This window comes from Clupea harengus, chromosome 4 (genome assembly GCF_900700415.2).
Source record: "Clupea harengus chromosome 4, Ch_v2.0.2, whole genome shotgun sequence".
NCBI classification, from domain to species: Eukaryota; Metazoa; Chordata; class Actinopteri; order Clupeiformes; family Clupeidae; genus Clupea; species Clupea harengus.
The window spans coordinates 11021266-11047010 of NC_045155.1; the positions used below are offsets into that span (position 1 = coordinate 11021266).

Below are 25745 nucleotides of genomic sequence, written 5' to 3' on the forward strand. Positions count from 1 at the left end.
CTGCCTGCTTTAGGAGGAGCAGGAGACAGGACATCAAACATGGAGACCCCCTGCGGCAGTGTCGAGGCTTTAATGCCAAAGGTATGTCATGGCTACAGCGCTCACGTACTCAGAAGGAGAGGTGTGGAGTTTATATAGGAGTTATAATGCACGTTGTCACAAATACAGCATGCTACTCATTTAGTCACAAGTCATCCATGTATTTATGGTGGAGTTGAAGATAGGCATTTTTTTTATTATGTGCACTACCAGTTAAATAACTATGTTTAGTACTGTGGGGAAAAGTAACAATCAAGCACAATGTAGAAATTGTAGTTTTAATTGCACACTAGTTTTTTGTCCAATCCCTTTCTTTCCTGTGGAGGTTACTTTGGGTTTAGATGTAAAGAAATTCTCTCACGGCCTTGGATTTGTCGTAACAAATGTTGAGTTTTAGCAGTATCAAACAGCCTTTGTGTTTGCCTTCGCCTATTTGAACTGAACTGCAGTAAGTGAACTCTTTCCTCCCACACATCTGCATTGTCCCCGTGTGTGTGTGTCTGTGGTCTTCCCAGTAGAGAAGAGGCTCAGGGAAACTGTGCAGTTTGGTGTTGAGGGGAGCAGCACCTTCCTGGAGTGTCAGCCCAGGTCTCCTCAAGCCTCAGTCAAATGGCTCTGCCAGAAGGATGGAAGAAGGAAAGCAGTAAGATGATAAATCATAAAGTCATCAAGTGAAATATCAAATGTCTTACATACACACACATCGTATTGTCTATCCTAGTACTTTTTCTCTCTCATAGGTAAATTCAGTGAATGGTGACAGCACAAAATGTCCATGTTCTCAAGTATAGCATTTACAAACCTTGTTCTCACCTGTGTAGCTGAATCGTGACAAAGAGGTGCTGAAGACTGGCCACGGCATCTTGCTGAAGTCCCTGTCTCAGTCGGACGCCGGCATCTATCACTGCCTGGCCACCGAGAACAACTTCAAGCACACATTGGCTCGCATCTCCCTCCGCATCCTGGACCGCGAGATCGTAGAGGCCCTGACCGCCCCCGACATCCCTGCCGAGTCCAGGCCGGACCACGGCCACAACCCCCACCACCACCACCACCACCACCACCAACAGCAGCAGCAGGAGCGGCAGCCCCCACCGCCACCTCCCCCGCCCCAGGCGTACCCTCCCAAACTCCCCTCGCAGCCAGAGGTGCGCCTCATAAACCAGTACTGCCAGTCTTACTGGCAGCAGAGTGGCGCTGTTCCCGCCGCTGGTGGCGCCGTCCGTCCACAGAAGCCCAAGCGCACCAGCCGGAGACACACAGATGAAGCCGACGAGCCGGAACCCCAAGACCACTAACACGCCCAGCCCAGCCCCTGCCCCACACTCTCCAGCCCCGCTGTCCTACGTCATAGACACTGCATCACCACCACCACCCCCCCCCCCCACACACACACACACACATCCTTAAAATACTAACCCCCTCCCCCATTCCAGACACCTTCACTCCAAGACAAGAGATGCTCCAGATTCATTTTGCTTCCATCACAGAGAGTCCGTGTGAGCTGCTGGGATCTGCTGACGTGGCGATCGCTGTGCTGACTGAGATAAGGAAAGGTTCAAGTTGAGACGTCCTGGACTGTGGCGTTAGTTCATCAGGCGAAGGGCTGGAACCTCCCTGATGCAGAGGCTTAATACAACACTGACCACACTGTCACTTCATATAATGAGTTAGCACAACACCTGGGCTCCCTTCACAACAACTGTTGTAATGCTAAGGTGGTCGTAACAGAGAGTGTGTTCTCATCCTTTCCCCCCTTAATTCACAGCGGGCCCTAGCACTATGATGCTTTTGGCGAACCAGGCCCTGCATTTGTGTAAATGCCGTAGTTAGCTCAGCACATCCGCTGTAGTGTTGTGGTCCCTATGGCTGGAGGTACTGTTTTGCTCACCTTTTGATATACATTGGTCATGCCCTGTCTTTTGCATGTAACATCGTAACTCAGAAAGCTCACAGTCCGTAGCACACCTGCAGCCATCTCACAAAGTGATCATTTTCAAAGCATTCACTGTCTGTGACTCAGATGACTCAAAAACAGTATTTAAATACTTGTTACATTCATACTGCTCATTTAAGTAGTTTGTTAAAGTGAATTAACAGAAGGATTAGAATGGAAATACAATGCTGCACAGAGCCGCAAGGGGCGTTTATACTGTACATGATGATCTTCAGACCTGTGGAAGCAACCCTAAAATACAACAGGTAACATGATCAGACCAAGCTATTGACAATATAAGGATGAAGCATACAAGCCTGAAAGACCTTGTGGGGATAATGAATTGGCTGTTATATACCACAAAGAGCCAGAGCAATTTGCGTTCAAAGCCCCCTTTTACCCTCTGTATCATTATGTTGCCTTCAGTATGTGTTTCATGTTTTAAGATTCAAACAGTAATATTTTCAGTTGTATTTAAGTCGTAAGTATTATTCATTTGGAAAGCAAGTATGGTGCTTGTAGTCAGCAACTTTAAAGTATTCACCCCCTTCAAATCAGCACCTTTGAAGGACTCCTGAACACTGTCTTTAAAGGGTTAGGACCACTTGTTCTCATTTGGCTCAAATTCAATTAAGTGAAATGTCCCCTTAGGCTTACAATGACATAATTTGTTTCAGTACTTAAAATGCCAGCAGCAAGTAAATGTAAATGTTATCGTATGTTTCGAAATGTAAAAAGAGTTAATAATATCTGTACTTCCTCTTGCATATCCAATGTATTTCAATCCCACTGTAGAAGAAGTGCATATTCTTTAAATCTGCATCATAATAACCAGAACAAGACAAAAATACATGATTTAAATTTGTCAGTTTCAAGGCAATGTGTCACCAAGTCACAAGTCTAAATTATGGACCAAAACTACTACTACTGCTAAGACACAGTGTTTCATTTCTCAAGCAGCAAAATCTGCACTAAAGGCTATTGGACTGGATGAGAGCCAGTGTCATGCGAATATTGTCATTGAATTAGCCGTCATGTTTTTATATAGCTATGAATTTAATCTATGCGAGTGATACTATTAGAGGTGAAGTCCTCTGCTAGTTCAGTAGTCTTTTTTCTATGTGTCCTGCGTGTCCTACAAAGATATACTGAGACCTTATCACTGTTGCATTTGTAGTCCACAAAAAACTAAAGAGCATATATACAATAGCCTACAGCGAGGCAGTCAACCTGTGTACTTATTGTAAAACACTCACGGCAGAAAAAAAATGCAAGTAAGATGTTTTCATTTTTACTAGTGCATGTATCATCTGTGCTGGAAAAGTAGCTTAGATAACAGTGAATATCATTTTGTGCATATTTTCCTCCCCACCCCAAACACTGGGAAAACCCCTTACAGCAGTGTGAAATCTAACTATAAGCAACCAGTTTGCAATTTTCCCTGATGCTAAACGTTTCAATTTCATGTCAGCATGACACAGGACTTCAGACTTTATGATGACCTGTGATAGTTTCTGTCTCATGTTTGTTACTAAAAAAAATGGATTTCGGATTCCACATGTGTATAGAAACACTAGGTATACTACTACCACAGTGCCATCTATTGGTCAAATTGAGGTACTGCTCTTATTCATTACTCCTCTGTTCTCTTCCACCCTCGCCATGGCAAATATTTATTTTGAGACTGTACATATTCCTGTAAGTTGTGCACTTTGGTGATGGGGTGAGGGGACTGGGTTCGGTGAGCCCTCTAATATTGTGTGTTTTTCATTAACAGGACCAGTATTCATGGAAAGAGAAAAGAGGTAGACTTTTTGGGTGAATGCTGATGGAGGTGAAGCCACAGCACTGTAAACAAACCTTGATACTAGCACTGCAAGGATATTTAGGCTGAGTTTAGGCCCACAGTGCTCATGCTATTTGAACTAATACAACAGTCCTGTTCAATGATAATTGTGTTCAGTGAATAGGTATATGAGATGTTAGAGAGGGAACTGCTAGGGAAGACGTACTGTATGTAACAGGGAAATTTTAGCTGCAGGATTTATTTAAAAAAAAGAAAAGTCTACCTCTTCTAGCACTTTCTATGGAATATCACTTGTACCAAATCACATGAGCAAGACAAAAGGAACCACATCCATGTCAAGCCCGTTCCTGATCAGTCCGAAAGATTTAAATCAATACAGACAGTATGAAAACACAAAAAAAGACAATAATCTTGCACAGGCAGAGGGTACATGTTTCCCTCTGTAGTCACTCCATCACTGAAGCCAACATCCATGCCAGGCTGGTGTCCTCCCAGTGAAAAACCACAAGCACACAGAGGAGGCTCGTGACTAGAGGCTAGTGCTTGGCTCCTATTTGTCTTGCTGTGCTTTGGGTTGAGTGTTTTGTCATTGAACTAAATCAAGCTACATCTTAATTGTTCTTTGTATTTGTAGATGTGTTTAATTTTTTTTTTTTGTTTTGCCAGACTAAGTGAACGTGGTTGTTTGTAATAAATATTATTTTATTATTGTTGTTATATTTCTTGCGTTTTTGGAATTTCAATAGATATATAACTGTTTTATAAACTTGGGGAAGCAGTCGCTCTGTGTTTTTGTTTTTATTTGACTTTCACTCACACTTCATTTCTGGAGAACCATATTGTGTGTGTGTGTATGTGTGTGCGTGTCAGCGGTGGGAGTCCTTAACAATTGGACAGTATGGACAGCTCTTTAAAAAAATAATAAAAAAACTCGAGCACTTAATGATTTACCAGTTACCAGTCATGGTTTGGCAGTGTGCACTGCCACATAGACAGTTTTTTTCCGCAAACTTTTGCCAACATTTTTGCTGTACTCAGCCAGTCCTGCAGAGGGGGGTGCTATATCCTCGGTCCAAACCCCTCAGATTTATTGTATGTTCTGGGGACTTCAATTGTTTTGGACTAACCACACAGGAGACCACGAAAACATCCTGTCGGCTCGGGTGAATAATGACAAAAATTCTCCCTGGAAATCTACAGTTAGGGTATTGAACACCAGCAACACAGAAAGTTGGACATTATTTTTTTATCATTCTCTGTGCGTTATGAATCTATATTGGACTCCTTTTCAAAAACATGTCAATGGCATTAAAGTCTGAAGTGTACCCAAAACACTGAAGCCTCTTTCAATATTACTTCATGGACAGGACAAGGAACAGTGTAAACTATTTTCATCCTTAAGTAGATTGTAGATTATTTGTAGGACATTTATGTGAACTTAGATATCTGCAAAGGTATTATATATTTACAAAACGGGTCAGTGCTGTGATATTACATTGGTTTTCACTGAGTCAAACTAAAGAAAACATGAGGGAATTGTAGAGACAGAACTTTGAAAAATAACCAACATGACAAAATTAATCATCCCATTCTTCATCGTCTTCATCATCACCACCATCATCCTCTTCATCTCCTAACACAAAATAGGATAGGATAGAATAGAACAAGAATAGAATTGGTAAATATATACATCTAAAAGAAAAATCTTTTGATGTCACAATCTGAGAGCCTCCTGTCTTGGGTCACATCCCTTTTCTGACACCACCTTAATGCTGCAGTTACATAACATTGGAACTTGCCACCAGTATCAAGGCACAGGCATAATTAAAACAGTGAAAAGAGAGTTTCTCTGCATTAAAGCCATGCTCTAAATGAAATAATCCCACACAAACACGCACACACACACGCGCTATACATGCGAGCTCCAGGCATGTGGGTGTTACCTGAGGAGTGGATGGCTTTACTCCTCTTCTGCATAACCATCATGAGTGCTCCCACAATTCCCTCCTCGGGCTGAGCCGGGGGGGGGCCTGAGTCTGAATCTGACACCTGGTGACACAGGTTTGAAGAACGTCATGTCACAGTGCAACATGCAGCATTCCCAGAAAGAACCCATCAGCATTTTATAATTATTCATGGCACACATCCAGATTTACATGGAACAGTAACAACCACTGTGCCTCCCACAGTTTCACAGTTAGATTGGATCTGTTCATGTGTGGACATGAACAAAAAAGCAGTTCAGGGAAATGTGCCTCGTAAATTCAAAAGGAAGAAGCAACAGAATAACCAGTAGAGGTTCATTTCTATTTAGAATGGGATTTTTGTTGGAGACACTGTAGGCTGTGATCGGCTGTATGAGGTACTAAAGAAAACTGTCCTTAACATTGGAGGCACCTGCTCATGCGCTCCTGTTGTGACACTGGTTACTGAGTGGGTATTTGAGGGCAACAAAGAGGATAGTGGGACACATCTTACCATCTTTAGCTTCTTCCCCGACCGAATCTGGTCCAGCAGGTCACCTCTACCCCCTCCAGCTGGAACAGGAGGAGGAGGAGGATTGGAAGTAGCTGGGCTCCGAGGACTGCTGGAGGGGCAGGACACCGGACCAGAGGCAGGTGGCGGGGGCGGAGGCGGAGGGGGAGGCGGGGGTCCTCCTCCACCCATTGGCGGAGGCGGTGGAGGTGCTGCTGAGTAGCCACCACCATGAGCAGGAGGTGGGGGAGGCGCATGGCCAGAGGGGAGCGGAGGACGTGCCGGGGGCCCTGGTCTGCCCACAGGTGGAGGAGGGGGTAAAGGACCACGACTGGAGGAAGGCCCTGGGCTTCGGGATGGGGGCCCTCGAGGGGGATGACCTGGGATAGGGGGCAGGCCATGGTCACCGCGCGGGGGAGGGGGTGCAGGAGCGGAATGGCCACTACGAGTTTCTGCATGTGGAAAACACAAACACATCTTGAACACTGGCCATTCCAGTCCACTGCATAGCATTTCTCAAAGGTGAGTCCTCAATCCTGGTAAAAGATCACTGCAGTGCTCCTGAAGAGAACATGGTTGATTCACTGGCACAGTGTATTGCTTGGTCAGTGGACCTTTGTTTGTTGCCCATTCACAGAGCCAGAACTATGTACGAACATCATAGAGGACCACGAGAAATGTGGTGAATTTGACAGAAAGTGAATTAGATTATAACCACCCTTTAATTCCACCTTCAAAGAGAGAGGTGACAGTAAAAACACGCACCGTCTTTCCTCATCTCCATGCGGACCCCATCCAGACCCCCGTTCTGCTCTATGAAGTCATAAATGAGTTTAGAGGCCGCCGGGTCCATCAGCTGATCTTCACTGATTCCTGCCTTAGCGAAGAGTTTGTGCAGGTCTGGGTCCAGGTTCTGGGTCTGTCATTAGGGAAGAGTACAGGGAGGCACAGACAGCAGTGACAATGACATTAGCTTTGCAACGTGAGTTCAGCCAATGTTCCTCTGTGACCTGTGTTGGCCCAAAAAGTAATCTGGTGTATCATAAGACCACTTCTCATCAGCAGCGGAGGTTATTATTGGCTCCATACTGCAGACCACAGCAGGGATCTATGCTTACTACATGCTTTAATAAGTAACCTAGGTTATAATTTGCCCCGTCTCTGCCAGATATTTTTCTGGCATTAGGATACTTTCTCTTCATAATGTGTTTTTTAATGTACTCATTAAACTCAAGAAACTTACATCAAAACCTTTGTTTGGATCCCATCCAACATGTGTCACATGCCTGCAAATGGGCAAAGAAGAGATTAATGTAAAGGAAAAAATGATAAATTAATGGGTGAAACGGGCATCTCTGGATGATTGCAGGAGCTGTCTTTTCCTGCACAACAGGCTTACATGAATCCACTGGGAGCGCCGATGTCGGCCTTGGTGAGTTTGCCTGATTTCTTCTTGCTCTTTTTCTCCTTCTTTCCTTTCCCCAGGCTGGAGAGACCAGCAGGAGTTGGGACAGGGGGTCGATAGCGTGATGGCGATATGTCAGGGGTTGAGATGTCGACAGTGGCCAGAGATGCTACCGGTGATCCTGGACCAGGTCCTAATGCCACACACACACACACACACACACACACACACACACACCCCACACACACATACCCACACATACATACACATGAACACACACGTATACACACAGCAGGAGTAAGCTGGCCATATACAGTACCTCATTTGAATAGTGTACTGACATAAATGAATGAAGTGTGAGTAATTTTGACACCACTGATATCATCTCTGCAATATGGGTCAGAAAACTGTTTTCCTCCTACAGAATGTTATGAAACTGGATCTACGTAGATCTACCCATATAAAAAAATGCGACACCGCGTTCTATTCTTTTCACACTTAGTCATAGCAGAAGGCAAACTGAGTGTGACACATGGAAAATGACTCACCATTAGGAGGGGGCAGTGGCGGCAGGCCACGTTTCTCTAAAAGAAGAAGAAATGTCAAACAGCAGCAAGCCCATATGGACGTTCACACTTCACATGAGAAGTCAACATGACAAAATGACAGGAACATGTTTCAGATGTATATGAAAGAGACATTTAAACATACCTTTACTTGTATGATGCTGTCTCTTCTCTGCAATAAAATAAATAAGATAGTGGATGACACTGTGGGTGTAGTAGTCTTTTTGAAATACTCCTGTATCTGAGGACCAAACTGACCTTGGCGCTGAGCCCTCTGGGCAATCTTGTCTTCCACGGCTCCCCTGAAGGCCTCGGATTCTTGATCGCTCGAAAAGTTCAGACCCACCTGGCAGTCCTGCACAGAAAAGCACCCACTGCTGGATCACAAGGCTAGGAATCATCTTCCCTGACTGTCCAGCACATCACAATAGGTTCCCATTGGATTATTCAGGAAGTCTTTCTATTTTGTGTTGGTGCTCCCAATGACTGTGATATTGGGTGTATTTATTGCACCACGTCAAATTAGTTCAGCCACCATGGTGGAAAATCAATCTTCCAGCCCACAAAAAAATCACAACACAGCACATTTTGTTCTTGAACTCTGACCCTTAGGCTGCATGTTTGACAGTAGGGCCCCAGAGGACTGTGGGTACTCACATCTGCTGAGAAGGTGTGGAAATAGGTTAGAGGGCTGGAGTATGTCATCTCCTCATACAGCTCCTGCTCCCATATCTGCTTTCCCTCCTGATAAAAACATGCCCACTGAGTCTGCATACTTTACACTGACATTCGGCAGACACTCAAGACACCAGAGCTTATGAAAACCAGTTTAGACAGAGTTGTCAAAAGACAGTGTTGTACTGTGTGATGTGAATAGTTAGCCAATATCAGGTACAGTATATCAACATAAACATGCTTATTTTCACATAGATTAGAAAATAAACCTACGATAATTTACAAATAATTGCATGAAAAGGGTCAGGTCAACAAATATTCTCATACACAATATTAAGAGGCTTTAATAATGCTTGTCCTTATGTGACCAGTGACACAGCTGACGAAAATACTCTGATCAAATGCACTCATGCTCATAGGAGAGAGAGGAGGAGTAACCGCGGCAACCTTGATGTCAAAGAGACGGATGAAGTAGGAGCGTCTGGGGCTGTCCTTGACGAAGCAAACGATGGCTGTGTGCTGGATGCTCCACTGGTTGGGAGAGTGAGGCACGGCCATGTACAGCTGAACCACTGCAGTCGCCAGCGTCTGGCCAAGTAAACAAACCAGAGGGGAGAAAAGGGGCTTTCACATTTGTGACTGCTGTTCAGGAGCGGTGTTGGACTGAAAGCATAAGACGTCAGAAATTCACACCAAAGGAATTTGTGTGAGTTGGTCTCTAAGATTATTGTTCTATTTGGGGCTTTAACCTGCCCATGCAATGCTGTGAGAAGGCTTAAAAGACACAATGACCAAAATGGAAGGCAAAGCAGTTATGTTTGCATGCATGATGAATGTGTGTTTTGCACAGTGAGTAAAGCCTTACACAGAAAAAAATGTGGAAGTATCTGCTCAACTTCTCTATATATATTCATCTAGCTGGCACCAATTCCTCTCTTTAGACTCCTTATCTGTCACACATTGCTTCTGAAGAAGGTTTGGTCAACTCTTGGGAAACTTCAGGAAGTACGTAACTGAGAAGTCGGGCTTTACGGTGTAAAACACAAACATAATTTCCCTAAAACTCCTACCCTTGTTGTGACTTATTCTACAGCTGATTACAACAAAAAGTTGTGTATTCACTTTCGATTTATTTCAATTGTAGAAATCTATTGCAATAGACATCATATTTGGCAGGGTTGGCAATTCTCATGCTTTTGGTGTGAGACACATGCTTTTCTGTTACGTTTTCAAGCCAGCATGGGGGGGGAAATCCATTATCAAGTCAACCTTGAAATTTGGCAACTCTGTATTTGGATGTTTAGGAGATTTAAATTCAAGACTGAAAAGGGGTCATGAAGTATACTGTATAGTATACAGTATACTATACTGTTCCATTCAGTAGATCATGTATCACAGAGTCTGTCAACATGCTGTGGCACCTCAGGAAATGGCCTCAAATGCAGTTTCCTGTCACCTTACTCTGAAGTCATGATGCACCCTGCAGTAGCCAAATATGCAAAACTTTGTGACTGTAACAGCTAAGGATGCTCTCATGAAACCGAGATTGTAGCATTTTTTCATCATTCGCTAATTTTGTATGTGACATGTCATTAGTATGAAAACAGTTTTTTGACGATGACTCATGAAAGAGACATGAGCTGCAAGAGATGGGGCAATAGTCACCCCTTTGTTTCAAATAACCTGTACAGTCATTATAAACCAGGTTTATCTTGTCCATGCACACAGGAGATACCTTGATAGGTGCCCTATTATATGAAAATACCAAAGCTTTAGAGAGTGTTTTGCCTACCACACATCTCCTCCCCAGCATGTCCTCCACCCGCTCATTCTCCTGGATGCTCAGGAGCACGCTGTGGACGTGGTCCTGAGCTTTTGATTTCCCTCCTCGACTCATCTCTCATCCGTCGTGGATCACCTGGGAGCCCCAGAACCGTTCAGAACCAACCCCCGCCCTCCCTGTTAGCTTAAAGCCTCTTGAGAGACAGAGTGCTGCCAGGACTTCCGTGTTTTAACGTTGTGTTGATGTGAGAGCTAAAGAGGAAGTGGATGTCTGGTAACCACACAGGCAGAGTGCTACATGCACACACCCCTGCTGCATGCACAAGTTGTGTGAGTAGTTAGCTCCTGTAGTTAGCACTGCTTGAGGTTTGCTGAGGAGCTTTATGTGAAGTCATGCCTTCTCTTTTCTCATGATATTGTAAAAACATGTTGTTGTCGTTGATAAAGTTGTTGTTGTACACGCTGACATGTCTGGGTATCCAGAATAAATGTGTACTTTTCCAGTGGTATGTGGTACATGGCTGTAATTTAATCTATTAATATATAGCTTACTCTATTCATTTTGAGAAGATGGGCCTATAGTTACACAAATACAATCAGCTGTGTATGGAAAGAATGATTCCATAACTTTTAAATAACAACATCAGTGACAAGATATCCATTCATCATACCTATCCCCCCAGAAAGTGAAAAGAACACTCATACACAAAATTTGATGACCAATCACCTTTACTGAAACACATTAAAACAAATTGAGTCTCACAGTCTCAGGGACCCAGAGCATTAACCCCCAGATTGGACGGGTGTTGGGTAGATCAGCTCTTTCCATTGTTGATTCATGGCCAGTCATCACATATGACAACTTGTGGACGAAACTTAAGAAGGACCCAAGTTCTCTTAATGCCTGAAAGCATATTAGATTCACTCCATTACTGAGTAATGAAGTTTTAGATGATGTGGGGTACCTCTTTCCTCTGAATTGCAATGCTTGTTTAAATACTCACATCAGTTCTTTAGTCTATGATACGTCTAATATCACGAAACAGTTTCATAACCCTCATCTCCCTTTTCTGTCTCATCTCTGCATTGGTGATTGTCACCGCTAGGCATAGTATACATATAATCCTTGAGGTAAACATGCAAAGCAATTTCCAATTAATGTATTGTACAAGCCAGATGGTGAAAAATATTTCAACAATTTCCTTTAACCCTTAATAATAATACTGCCATAAGCATGACATAAACATGTCCAGCACATGTCATATCCTCTCATTAGAGTCAAGGGAGTCTGTGTCCAATGATGTGACAGTGTTATATTATTAGTACCAGCTTTTAAGCATGTGACATCTGAAATTCAGAGAGCACCCATGCCGATTACTGATAATGGTAACATGACATTGTCTTGTCACTGGATATCATCTGTCGTTATGACTAATGACCGGATACAGCATCTACCATGACATGTTTGTGGCAAGGGTATGTTACTCTCATGGCAGAGAGTTCCAAGTAAAGCATAACTAAAAATATTGCTCTTACAAAGCCCTCGACAGCACCAGCAAGTGTTTGAAACTCCCATTTCAACCCATTGCTAAAAAATACAGATCAAAGCGTTTCGCTACTCTCAAGATCCAGATAAAGTACAAAAGCGGCATATGATTGGGCAAGGCAAATGTAGTGTATAGCTGTATAACGAAATGAATCCTCTTTAGAAAATGTAAAAATAGATACTCTGGTACCTCCACTCCCAAAACATTTCACATAGAAGCACAAACATTTTCCTCAGTTTTGACTGGTCTAATGGACATAAATAAATTACTGATAATTATATCAAAGGTGTCTTTGGGTTACATTTGCTTAATTATTCTCCAGCACATTTTTTTTCACAGTAGCATCAGTTGATCTGACAAATCTCCACAGCTAACAATTGAAATTATCATATTTTTGAGGGATTTTGGGAAAAGATGTAGTACATACTATTTGTTGTCAAAAAAAAAATGCTGTAAGACTCACAACAGCTATTTTAGTCAAATCACTTATATTTTTTCAGACCCTGACAAATCTAATCTAATGAATTGTAACATCTGAAACAAGATGAAGGATTGAACCAGAGTACATTATCATTCCAATGTCCATTCGGACGTACACCATTATTACAGGTCTAGCAGCATTTCGTTTTTTTGACCAAAAAAATACAAGTTATTTAAGATGTTTACTTTTCTACGCCCACATCTTGTTGCACTGTTGTGTCAAACCCAGGGTTCCATGGTAAGAGCAAAGCAAACAAGCAGAACAAAAAAAAAAAAAAAGTTTTGGCAGCACTGATGTGAGAAAAGGAGCACGGCATTTGGAAATTCCAGGTCCTGTTTGAACGGATACATTTAGCTTTCCAAATTTAGCTTTCCACTCTCTTTTTTCTTTTTTTTCTTTTCTTCTCCTATTCTGGCATCCTCTTTGTTTTGGACCATTTTGATGGGCCTGCCTAAGACATATTCTGGGTATTTTTAATTTAATAGTTTTTAATTATTTAATGATTTGCAACAAAATGGTCATCTTCTCTGAAACAATTGTGACGTCTCCCCAAACTGCTGACACGGGGACGTGACCTCACTTCCACTTCCTCTGCGACTATCATGGCTACCATGACAGTTCGTAGTTAACAGACATTATTATTTGTTGTTTTTCAAAGGTGGTGGCGGGAAACATGGTTTTACCACAACACAGGGAGGTAAAACCGTGATCAGAGGGAGGGGGTCCGGCCTGTCCGTTGTGACTGACTCCGCTTATCTGACTGAGCCGACCTGAGTCTGTGGCCAGGGACGGCCACAGGGTGGTCCCTGGACAGGCGCCGCGACCTCTTTTGGACAGGGGGTGGCACTAGTGTCCACCGCCACTCCTGTTCTCTCCATTGATCCAGTCAAGGGCAATGAAGGTCAGACTCATGATCATGAAGATGAAACCCACAGCAGTGAAACAGGCAGCCTGGGGGTGAAAGGGGAGGAGGAAACAAGGAGGATTTATGACCATTTATTTATGACCATTTATTCATGATGATATTTGTCAGCTAATAAGGATTTCATGTATATGCCTTGTCTCAGTCTTCTTTTTTATGCTGAAAGTAGTGTTTTTCATTACTACCACACCTGAGCTTAGCTCATGTTAATAAGACATTTCTTATGTGGTATGTGCGACAGAAGCTCCTGTGAAATGTATGGTAGGGCCTACCTGGATCTTTGTTCTGGAATTCATAGGCTCATCCTCTGTGGGGACGATACGGATGTAAAACAAGCCAGGCAGAATGAAGATCAGACTGGGTGCCGATGTTGCTCCTGTTAAACATGAGAAAATACGGAAAAATATGTGGTGAGGACACCTCATGAGATTTAGAAAATACAGAGAGATTTCATAATTGCACTATGAGTGCAACTGGAAAGGTGGCTGGAAAGTGTGCTTTTGAAGTTCTGTTGAGCTGCAGGTTGATACCAAGCCCTGCGGTTCTCCCATCTTACCGATGATGCCGAAGATGTCTCGTATGTTGGGCACAGAGATGACCAGTATGTTGACCACGATGAGCAAGCAGACAGCGATGGAGATGTGGCGGGCCCAGTGGAATGGCTTCTCTGGGAAAAGCAGCTGCAGCAACGCCCTGCGGATCTGAACACAGGCATTTCAACATGAGTCCCCACAGGATCAGATAGTGACTCACTTGGTTTTTTTCTTGATGTATATATAAGTCTATGCAAGTTGAGTACTTTTCAGAGTATAAGTATGCAAGCTGAGTACTAATCAGAGTATGAGTATGAGTATGCAAGTTGAGTACCTTTCAGAGTATGATTATGCAAGCTGAGTACTAATCAGAGTATGAGTATGCAAGTTGAGTACTTTTCAGAGTATGAGTACGAGTATGCAAGCTGAGTACTTTTCAGAGTATGAGTATGCAAGTTGTGTACTGTTCAGTGTATGAGTATGCAAGCTGCGTACTTTTCAGAGTATGAGTATGCAAGTTGAGTACTTTTCAGAGTATGAGTATGAGTATGCAAGCTGAGTACTTTTCAGAGTATGAGTATGCAAGTTGAGTACTTTTCAGAGTATGAGTATGCAAGCTGAGTACTTTTAAGAGTATGAGTATTTAAGCTGAGTACTAATAAGAGTATGATAATGAGTATGCAAGTTGAGTACTGTTCAGTGTATGAGTATGCAAGCTGAGTACTTTTCAGAGTATGAGTATGAGTTTTTTTTTGCCTGATATGCTCTCACCGGAAAGAGTACGACAGGCACAGTGAGTGTGACAGCCACCAGGACGGCCAATCGCACGCACAGGATTAGCGTGTCCATGGGGTCCACCTTGCTGTATGTGTGAAGCAGCTCAGACTCCACATTTCCTGTCAGTTCAAAACAATTGATGTCGCTTCAAGTACAAATGTACAATAAACAGCCAAAGTACCACTTCTAGGTATTCACAGGGCAAGATGCAGAGTACAAAGACCTGATTGTCATTTCATTACAAATGTAATTTCAGACCTTCTGGGACCCAGCCAATCAAATTTCATTTCAGACCTTCTGGGACCCAGCCAATCAAATGTCCAATGGTGGCAGAATTTGACCAAATCAGTGGTCTTCTCTTACCATAGAAGGTGAGGTAGCCAAAGATTGCAGTGAGGAGGTACATGACAAACATGCCCAATATGGACACATTTGCAACTGACTGCATGCGTCTTTTGGTGGGACTGACGGAGATAAAGAAAAACAAAACAAAAAAAACAAAAAATTAGAAAAGCATCAAGATGTTCCTACATTATCACAAACACGGACATCTCAGTTCTAAATAATTTCTATTCAACAGAAAATCCCACCAAGAAGAGCAGCCATTGCTTCCTTAATATCTCTATTAAGCAGATAGCTTCACTACAAGAGTGCAGACTGGGGGCAACAGAACTAATCTAGGAAGCGCTGATGTTCTTAGAAGGGTATACTCTACGTGCTGCAGACATGCACTACGTGTGTACATAAAGAACAGCCTAACTTGATGTTTGGCATACAGTTGAGTACTATTTATGCTGTGAGCTAGCGTTTATAGACGACATACTTGCGTAGCTCAGTGTAGATTGGCAGCACCTCGGGGTGACACACAAAGGCAAACGCCAGGATGGGAACTGTGTAGGCAGTCTAAACACAATGTCAGAGATTATTAATCATTTTAATTCATCATGCGTATCATATTTAATATTAGTATTACTAATATTGACAAAGCTATCACATACAAAATGTATATGGTGTAGTAACTCTAAAACAAGATTATTCATAACACAATTGAGGTAACTAGGCACAAATGGCCCGATTCCAAATGTCTGCAGAAAAGATTATGTTGAGATGTTTTAAGACTACGATATCATAACGAGCACGTGGTTCCTGCCTGGTAACAAGCCTGCAGTTTAGATGCACAGATCTTATGGCATAATAAATAGCCTCTCCAAAATCTTTATAAATAGCCTCTAACCTTATGTGGTGATGGCTCCTCACCGAGGGCTCCCCAAAAGTAATTCCGACATTTAATAATTTCTATGCGCTTGAATCTTGGCAACTTTTAGACACTTCTTTTTCACCTTTAGCCAGGAAGGAAAATCATTTATTGCCCTAACCTGTTGGTTAATGGTGATGAACTTCCCCTCACAATCCTCTTCAAGCGTGGCATTTATGGAGCTATTGCCGAACTCCTCAAAAGGACAGGGGATGCTGAATTTCTTGTATATGACCTGCAAAGCAGCATTATGACAATGAGGCAGACAGGCACTATAACAGGGTGAGGAGAAGAGGCACTGGTGTGAAATACAACCCATGTGTGGTAACTCATTCAGCTTTCTGAGCTCTGCTGCATACGTGTCTGATAGGAGGAAGTCATGGCTCAGGGCCATGTATAGTCAAATATTAAACTTCCTCTGGTGTTTATGTCAAAAGAGGTTGTAATGTACTGAACAATCACTCATGGATGTTAACCATTTTACAAACTGTTTAGATAGTAAAGAGAGTAAAGAAAATTTGTAAATGTAATAATTATATTATGTTATTATTCTGGAGTAATCCAGATTTAGTAATTGCACAATTAGTGAATCAAGAAGCAGAGCAGATAAGTCTGTTTAATTCATTTTGTTCTTATCCTTTACCTTCGGAACTGGTAAGGACTTTATTTTATGAAATGAAATGTTTCCACACCACCAATACATTTCAGTTTTGAATTGACTTGTTCTGATGAAGTCCACCTACCGAACATAGGAAGAACACCATGCAGGTCAGAGAGAAACCACTGGTGTAGCCAAGGTACCCTGCAAATAAATTAACGATTCATTTATAAAGTAATTACAAGTTGCGCCCTTTGTGTCTCAACAATGTACAGGGCATTTGCAAGCTGACAATTTAGTCAGTCAGTTTAGCGTCCTACTGGAGAATGCAGACATACCCAGCTGTTTCATGAGGGCAAGAGGGAAGATGATGCAGATAGTGACGATGATGATGAGGTAATTGCCATTCAGGAACCATTCCCTGTGGAGGGGTTTGAAGATATTAAAATTCTACACTACATGTAGGCCATTCTTATTGCTATCGTGATAAGGCTTTTATTCTCCATATGGCAGGTTTAATTTGTAGTGTCAAATATAAATACAGATTCCTCTTTACCCTTGACTAGTGTGTTACAGATTTAGAGCAGCAGGTCTATTTAGAACGTGGCCACTATGAATGATAGAAGTTTGATCTAATCCTGGACCTTTGCACAAACTGACATTGAATATGTGGTAAGGGAGAGGGCTGGACTTGGACGGCACCAGACTATACTAAAATGGAATGTCACTTACCCAGTGTTGGAATGCTTTCCCAAAAAAGTTTGGATGACCAGGGGCAGCTCATACTTCACAATAAATAGGTAGCTGGACATGGCTGAGGAGAGACACAAAAGATTCTCTCAGGCAGTCGCCACACAAACACGTAAAGTCACGAGTGGCTGCACTGGGCCTTCTGTGTTCAGCAGAGGCTGAAAACATTGCAGCAATGTTCAAAAAACCCTGGTGCCAAACAATTCAATATTTGTTTTATAGGCCACAAGGGTATGTTGCGTAACGGTAGCAATGTTCCACGTGATTATGAGTGAGAGAGTGTCCATGCGGTTTTTGGCTTGTGCCCGATCCAACATTAGCCCCTGCCACAGTGGAATAACATGTTCCTGGTATAACAAGATGTGGCCTCATTTTTCTTGTTTTCTCCTACCTATGTGAGCTAACGTCAACATACAATGCCTGCTAACACCATATAGCGAATGTTTGACATAATGGTCATGAGTATGACAGGTCTGAATTGGGTGCTAGACCATTGGCATACTCATTTGGCATACTTTATTTGGCATACTCATTTGGCATACTTCATTTATGATGAATGAGAAATTGAAACAAATAACTGATGTGATACCAAGCCAAGACTTACCCCCGATGTTGTGCATGGTGATTACAACGGCAGCTAACACCTTCCCGGGTTGGCCAAACGCACGCTTGCCAAGCTGCTCGTAAGCACGGATACCTGGAAATGATCAAAGGTTTTTATTTTCTTTCATTCTTGTTTCAAATAAAAGTAATGAATCATTTAACTAATATCATCTAAATGATGTACTTAATGTGAGTGAAGTTCGGAAATTAACTTGTACTTCATGTCTCTTCATGCTGAAGTTAATAGTTTATATTTATGAGCTGAGAAATGTAATTTAAGAGATATTGGACAAGAAGTGTAATTCCTTGGTTAACAAACCATTATTTTAGACATTTTAATTCCAAGGTTTGTTCAGTTTCATTATTAACTGACCTGCGATAAACTCATTTTCAACTTAAAAGCCACAAATATAGTGTGCTTTTGAGACTGAGACTGTAAACTCCTTACCCACAACTCCAGCACTTTTTAGAAGCAGGTGGACAGAGTATGAGGACAGAGCAGCGATGCAAGTTAACAAGATCCTGGTGATGAGAAAAACAGCAATTTGAAGACAACTGGGTAAACAAGCTAACCAAAGTCATACGTTTCCAATCATAAATCATGTGGGTTGCCGACCGCATCACACCACACTGAGGGCCAATGTTTGTACGACATTGGTCTAAAAATAAGGTGCCCAATCCCAATTAAGCCTGATTTTTTATTTCAAACCCACATGGTTTCTAACCTCCTTAGAAATAAAACAGAAATATACACATGTAAACCAGGCATTAAACATTGGGCACAAACAATTGTACATTTTGGATGCTTGAATTTCACACAAAAATGTCACAGACAAAGCTAAATTATTCTTTATTCCTAGTCAAAAGCCAGTTATTACTTGAACTTATATGTCAAACAGACTAAATATCAAGCTGTTTCACCTTATTGCATCACAGTATAGTGTGCCTATTGATTTGAGAGTGGTATATGTCTATGTTCGAACCAGAAATCTGTTCCATTGCTTGCTTGCTTGCTTTATTTGTTTTATTGCAATTTGGACAGTTCCCATCAGGCAGTGCCACTGAGACTGGACTCGCTATCTTGCACATGTTCAGCCCTGCCTCCCAGTGTACAGCACAATGGAGTGTTAACAAACATTTTATCTTCCTGCCACCTTGACACATGCAACACAGGTCCCTGTGCAAGCAATGCATCTCACGTGTGTTTGGGTTCCTCCCCCTCCAGTCACCCCACATGCACCAGTTTGTTTCACAGGCAAGGCCATACTTCATCTGTCAGCCCAGGGCTATATTTAAGTCCTGTAATACGATTTGGGGACCTCATGGACTCCCCACCCCCCACCCCCCACCCCCCACCCACACACACACACACAGCCTCTTGATCGGTCAAGACCCTCACAATCAACTGTGACTTTTTGCTGAATTCTGTGGGCAGTTCCCATTTGTGTGCCAAGAGCGCCACAAAGTCCTGTGGACAATGAACAATCGAACCCCTCAGAAAAAATGATTCATGGTTTATCTTTCTTTCTAGATGCATTGGGCCATTTATGCAGGGAATACTGGATATATACTGTGTGTGTGTGTGTGTGTGTGTGTGTGTGTGTGTGTGTGTATATTCATATATATACAGTATATATATATATATATATATATATTATATTTGCAGTTCTGCTTATAATGTCACTCACACAAAGACGATGATGCCGGTGTTGGACATGGCGTATGACAGTCCCAAAATTCCACTACCCATGATGGCATTGCTGAGGTTGAAAACAGACATCCCAAAAGAGGTCTTGCCTTCAAACTGAAAGAAATACAAGAGAGATGACTAGACCTGACTAAATCAACATGGCCTGAGTATAACATCACAAGGCAACAGTGGCATTCAACCTCATTCGGCCAAAGATACTCACATCTTTAAACTGTGATTTATTTTGGCCATCATCCTTGTGGGGCAGAAACTCCTCTTGTTCAGGTTCAAACCTTTGATGTGAGAAAGAGGACAGGTAAAGCTAATGTTCTAAACAATACTGTGCCACAAAACCTTCTGTGCACTGATTGTGAATATTACAACTGTTATAAGTCATGTCTTGTGTATTATGATTGAACTTAACAGAGCAAGTGAATGCAGTACACATTTAGAAGAAAAATGTTGAGAAAGCATGTAATCAAATTGTCAAAAAAGGCTCCAGAAACGAATAATTCCACTGTGCTCTCACAACTGAACTCAAATCAAATTAAGTTTCATAGTCACTTCATAGTCAATCCTAGATAGATCTCCAGCTTGAAACCTGAGATATGGCACACCAGCTAATTCAATCATTATCGGAATCAACCTCTATCACAAGAGACAATCCTTAAGGTGACAAATGAAGAACATGAAGAATTATTATTATTTCTATTGTAATGTTGGGTATCAGTAACTTCAGTCAAAGAGGAAACATACCCTTCTTCCAAAGGGACAAAGTCGTGGTGACCATTTGACATCTTATGCAGTTCCATACTTCTTAACAGAGAGGCACAAGTTTCTTGATATGCACAATTTACGGTGACGTTAGGAGTGTTGCGGTTCTTGAGCTCCCTCAGGTAAATTCTGTAAAATAAAACAATAATTCCTCAGGATTTCAAACATAAAATCATATTATCTCAATGAAAAAAAGAAAAGATTCCTTGAGCGATATATACTTCCCCCAATGTTCGGGGAACACAATTTCAACAGGGTGGCAAAAAAAAAATCGTATGGTCGCAAGGCCGTGTTTAAAGAGTAACCATGAGACCTGTCAAGATGTTGCCCATAGGATTACAGGGTGATACCATGTGTCTGCTTCCCACAGCCTTCTGACATGTGGAAAAAGGAGATTGATTTCCACTTCCACTCAGCCTTCCCATTCCTTCCCTTCCCTTCCCTTCTTTTCAAATGTGAAGACCCTTTAGATTACGTTTTATTTTAATCGGAAGGAAGGAGTCTATAGAGATCTCTCTGGACCCCTAAACTTTGTTATCTCCTTCGACTGACATCTTTAAAACGTATTAAATTGAATTATGACACAATGAGCATAAATGACATCACATAAAACTAACGCATGAATTAGTATAGGAGTACAAGAGCAATCAGGCAATAGTAGGGCTGATGTTGTGATGTTAAAAACTATTTAGTATTTACTAAACGTCCACTGAACATTGTACTTATGTAGAGAAGTGAAATGATGCAGAGGATGCACTGCTAAGCATAAAACGTATTACTATACTCAGTGGTACAGTGGTAGAGAAGTCGTTTAGTAATCAGAAGGTTGCTAGTTCGATTCCCTGTCGAAGTGTCCTTGAGCAAGACACTGAACCCCTAATTGCTCCTGATGTGCAGTGTGCCATCAGTGTAAATGTAAAATGTGTATACATTGTAAGTCGCACATATGTAAGTCGCTTTGGATAAAAGCGTCTGCTAAATGACTAAATGTAAATGTAAATGTACTCATACAGGTAGGGAAGTGGTAGTCTCCCTGCATATAATACTCTGACTCCAACAAAGGAGACTGCCCTGGATGTGAACTATCCATGCATCTCTAGCTGTCCAGTATTTTTCCAGTGCAGTATTTTTACTTGGGGGATGGATACGTGGCTCAAAAGAGTTTGGATGCAGTCCACACATTACAAGCAACTCCCCACCACTTGGTGCAGCCTTGTTGTATTACATGATATAACCAGGCACCGACAAGATTATATTCTCACTCACAACATCACAAGATCTTTAACATTGATTTATATTTGAAATAAAGTCATTGGAGGAAAGGAAAGACCAGTCTGAATGGGAAGACAAGCAAAATGGAAAATGTCATACTTTGTTTTCAGCAAATACAGATCCCAGAGGTCAATAAAATCAGAGATTTGTGTAGCAGATATTCTTTGTCAAGCATAATTGTTAGGGTTATACTTGTTTCTCATAACATATCATCAGCAAGTCTGGGAATGCAAAACCAAGAGAGCAATATTTCATGTCATTTCAACACCACTGCACGTCTTCCCAACGGCCTGTTCTGAAAATACACATTGAAAAAGTATATGTATTTCCATTAGTGAAGACTCAATCACTTTGAAATGTCATGCTTTTTCTGATTACATACATTGACTACTGACTGTTTCTACATTGTGCAGTTTCAGTATTCACCAGGCCCATCCATTTAAATAATTAAAGTGGCCTGTGGACAACCAGAGTTCTAACGATGAATAAGACATAAAACAAGACCTCAATACTGATGAGTAAGATAGAAAAACACAAAGTGGACAATATTTAATGTAAACCTAAACACAGATTTTAAACATCTAGTAAACGTGTTTACATCTAGTGTTTATAAGGACATTAAAGACAAGCCATGGTACAGTATATGGTTTGTTACATTCTCCCAAGAAATGACAAAAACTTGCTTGACAGCTATAACTTACACATGACAGATGCAAAAGCCCCCCCCCCCCCCCCCCCCCCCCTTCCCCCGTGTTATTTCCCATGTAATTTAACCTGACAGGACATTTGACAGACACACACACACACACACACACACACACACACACACACACACACACACACACGTGAAGTGAAGGAGACAGATTATAAGTCTCTTAGTAGTATGATGTATAGTATGATGCAAGAGTGTCATCTAGACACACATAATTTTATAGCAAACCATTTAACCTCACTGGTGCATTTTTTCCCCAAGGAAACTTACCCACAATGGAAAAGTTTGCTGATCACTTCTCAACACTGATCTCTGCGACACTACTTCTCCCCAGGGATTCTTCAGTGTTTACTATCCCAGATGAACCCTTTGAATGTTGTGGGTATATATGCAGCCAGTCAATGAGCTATTTGCTTAACCCTCTTAGCACTCTGTTAAAACATTTGGAAGAGAGGGGCGGGAAAGAGTGTCTAGTAACACCCATTCTTAACTCTTTCCTGTCTGAATAACTTTCGATATTAGTGTTGTTGTTTTTTTTCATTACTACATCTCCCTGGTGCCTGAATATTGAGCCCAAAGCCAAAAGAATTTTGAATCTATGAATGTATGAATGTATATTTGTGATTTAACACTCGAAACACTTCTCTAACTGAAACCAAGCTTACTGTCACGGTCTATATCTCAGCCAAGGGTCATCTGTTGGCATCAATCAAACAGCGTGGTAACTTTCTTATTCATTCCAACTGTCCGTTCTCTGTCTGTTCACCTTGTCTTGTCTCAGCAGAACCTATAAGTGACTTTATCCTCAGTTCAAACTCAGGCTTACTTAGATTTTTAATCAGGGTAAAAAATGAATCCTCATGGTGTTGACACCTACATGATTCACGACTGGGCCAGGAGGAGAATACAAATGCTCTTTTTATGTCAGACACACAAAGATACTATAGAGACATGCCTACACTTGCATCTCAGAATTTCCCAGGGGACTTGACACCTCCACCCAACTGTGTCAATGTCTTTGAGTTCAATACATCTTTGTAAAGAAGGTGTGTTCACAAATTCTACACATTTTGTATTTGTTTTAGTTACATGTTTGTTTGCAGACAGCTAGGAAATATCCGCTTTCAACACTATTTTGGTCTAACTAATGACAGCAGTCTCATTCGTATGCAATTGTGATGACAATGCCTCAGAAATAATGGCTATTTCCACAAGTCATTGTATATAATGTACTGGGCACATTTGCAGTCATAAACTGCAGGCCAAAATAATGGCAGGATACGCATGAGCATGCATGCTTGGCGCAAAAGGCAGAAGCCCATTGGTGGATTGTAAGGCATGGATGTTTTAGATGTATCAAATGAATTTGTAGCCCATAACTTCCTGCTGTTGCTACTCCAGACGGTTTTCTCATAACTGAGAGTATTTGAGAAAAGGAAGAGAGTTTTAAAAATTTCCATGAGAATAGTCCAACTGCATGACGCAGAATGCCACATGGGAGTCACAAAACATGGGGAGGGGGAGTCAGATTTCTCAATTTCACTTTGTTGATTCTTTTGACCCATTTTACCATTTCAGTGACGATTCAACACAACGGGCAAAAACATTAATTTAATACTCACAACTTCCAAGGACAAGATTAATGGTGAAATTGCAGTCAGTTGCAGAAATTGCAGTGGTAGAAGCTAATTTAATAAACTATATTAGTTTCAGCATTCGGTAAGAGATTTTCTTTCATAGATAGCCAGCAATCTAGCTGGTATGACGGCAAACGGCCTTATTCCAAAATAAATCAAACATAAAAACACTACAATTCCTCTTGACCTATTTTCTCCCCATCTATGAGGGTATAGCTTGCATGTTACATAACACATAAAAAGTGGTGTTTCATCCAGAGGGTTGGACAAAATGTAATCCTACACTTTAACAATGTACTCACCCTATTCACAAGACAAATAAAACTGCAGTGAGCTATCGAGATTAACATATGTTTTTACTTAGAGTCTACATATATCCACCTACCATATTCACCTAAACACTGGCTGCTGAATAACATACTGTACAGTAAACTTCGCTTAGGTTAGCTGAGCTATTCCCCTCTGGGGATCCTACATACTTTTCGAAGTAGCTCAGCATTTAAAAGAGTATTAGGGAGCAATGGCAAATGAAATGAATTTTAAGGTCATCGGGTTTTATTCACTTAAAGGTACAGACTATTCTAACAAATATTTTAAGAAGTGTGTTACATTTTGATCACAACATTTCCAACTCACAAATGCCAGCTAGAATGCAGGCAATATGATAATGCACAATACTGTAGTGTAAAGCTTTTGTAGCACAAAGAGGTTAATCGGATAACAGGAGCAATGCAATTGTAACTATAAACGTACACAAAATTAGCATTTAGCAGTGTCCGGTGCTAGTGTATTGAGACAAAAGTAGTGGTAGTACAGTTTATTGAAAAACAACCCTTTTTACATAGTATTTCTTTGTGTGCCATTACTGTTGATGCTATGGTATGGAGAGCTACTCTGCACATACTTGCTTAACACCCAGCTATGCAAAAGAGAAGGCCAACACGACTGTCAAATACCAGAATTAATGTGAAGGAAAGGCAAAAAAAGTGCAGAAAAGAATGTACACTGATTTTTGCCAACAGGAAAGGTTCCATTCTCACCCTGAAGGTGGACGTTTCCTCAGCTATACCCTTCCTGTCTAAAAGAGTTGCGTCTTTTTATGGCCCATGTGGCTAGTATGGGTGCTCTGAAAAGAAATGCAGAGTTCTCACCTTTGCTGCAAATGGAAGTCTCTTTTCCAAAAACCAGTTGCTGTAGTATTGCCTTGAAGTGTATTGCTTAAGGTAAAGTCTTTCTCAGTGTTGTTAGTAAGAGTAGAATAAGAGCCAACAGAAAAGACACTATAGATCTAGAGAAAGAGAGAGGGAGGGAGAGAGAGAGGGAGTGAGAGAAGGGAGAGTCAGATAGGGGGGTGAACATGTGGAGGAAAGGCACTAAAAGGGAGGCTGTCTCAAATTTCTTGTGATGTCACACTAACAAGTCACTCCTAGTGCCAGCTGAAACCAGGATAGAGGGCTTTCTGGATGCACGCGTAAAATTACTGCAAATTTGGAATGTACTGAGCTTCAT

The 25745-nt window shown here is 41.6% G+C and overlaps 3 protein-coding genes across 5 annotated transcripts in view; 1 reads left to right on the plus strand and 2 right to left on the minus strand.

The window, feature by feature from the left end:
* Positions 1-3770, plus strand: part of sema3gb (sema domain, immunoglobulin domain (Ig), short basic domain, secreted, (semaphorin) 3Gb) — a 31074-nt gene extending 27304 nt beyond the window's left edge. Inside the window, exons 16-18 of one of the 2 annotated variants that reach the window (XM_012826012.2) lie at positions 14-81; positions 555-682; positions 861-3770. In XM_012826012.2, coding sequence (XP_012681466.1) covers positions 14-81; positions 555-682; positions 861-1337 — 673 coding nt within the window. In that variant the 3' untranslated portion in view covers positions 1338-3770. The remainder of the gene's footprint in view (positions 1-13; positions 82-554; positions 683-860) is intronic. The other variant, XM_031566202.1, reaches the window with a different exon arrangement.
* Positions 3771-4564: 794 nt separating this feature from the next.
* wasb (WASP actin nucleation promoting factor b) lies at positions 4565-11026 on the minus strand. Its single transcript, XM_031566203.2, has 12 exons — positions 10696-11026; positions 9351-9491; positions 8886-8972; positions 8487-8583; positions 8374-8400; positions 8211-8246; positions 7657-7855; positions 7501-7543; positions 7023-7176; positions 6261-6709; positions 5726-5831; positions 4565-5415 (listed from the first exon to the last, which is right to left on the minus strand). The coding sequence occupies exons 1-12, from the start codon at positions 10798-10800 to the stop codon at positions 5360-5362; spliced, it is 1500 nt and encodes a 499-aa protein (XP_031422063.1). The 5' UTR covers positions 10801-11026; the 3' UTR covers positions 4565-5359.
* A 370-nt stretch (positions 11027-11396) lies between these two features.
* On the minus strand, positions 11397-25611 carry slc38a5b (solute carrier family 38 member 5b). 2 transcript variants are annotated; one of them, XM_012826162.3, is made up of 16 exons: positions 25388-25611; positions 20598-20744; positions 20065-20134; positions 19840-19955; positions 18600-18673; positions 18153-18245; positions 17531-17612; positions 17137-17219; positions 16944-17002; positions 16322-16435; positions 15769-15848; positions 15309-15409; positions 14940-15064; positions 14192-14336; positions 13908-14011; positions 11397-13664 (listed from the first exon to the last, which is right to left on the minus strand). In XM_012826162.3, exons 2-16 carry the CDS (start codon positions 20651-20653, stop codon positions 13560-13562), a joined length of 1407 nt encoding a protein of 468 aa, XP_012681616.1. In that variant the 5' UTR covers positions 20654-20744; positions 25388-25611; the 3' UTR covers positions 11397-13559. The 2 variants fall into 2 exon arrangements, with proteins under 2 accessions (XP_012681616.1, XP_012681615.1); XM_012826161.3 differs by lacking the exon at positions 25388-25611 and adding an exon at positions 22870-23026.
* Positions 25612-25745: the final 134 nt, after the last annotated feature.

What these genes read in the sequence shown, in the direction of transcription:
- slc38a5b (XM_012826162.3), bottom strand. Translation starts at nt 20,653, where the DNA reads ATGGAACTGCATAAGATGTCAAATGGTCACCACGACTTTGTCCCTTTG. An exon ending in CACCATGCACAACATCGGGG is followed by an intron (nt 17,613 to 18,152) that starts GTAAGTCTTGGC and finishes GTCTCTCCTCAG; the next exon opens with CCATGTCCAGCTACCTATTT. An exon ending in TCATCACCATTAACCAACAG is followed by an intron (nt 15,849 to 16,321) that starts GTTAGGGCAATA and finishes CATTGTGTTTAG; the next exon opens with ACTGCCTACACAGTTCCCAT.
- wasb (XM_031566203.2), bottom strand. Translation starts at nt 10,800, where the DNA reads ATGAGTCGAGGAGGGAAATCAAAAGCTCAGGACCACGTCCACAGCGTG. An exon ending in TGCTGGGGAGGAGATGTGTG is followed by an intron (nt 9,492 to 10,695) that starts GTAGGCAAAACA and finishes TTACTTGGCCAG; the next exon opens with ACGCTGGCGACTGCAGTGGT. An exon ending in TCCACACCTTCTCAGCAGAT is followed by an intron (nt 8,584 to 8,885) that starts GTGAGTACCCAC and finishes TTTTCTGTGCAG; the next exon opens with GACTGCCAGGTGGGTCTGAA.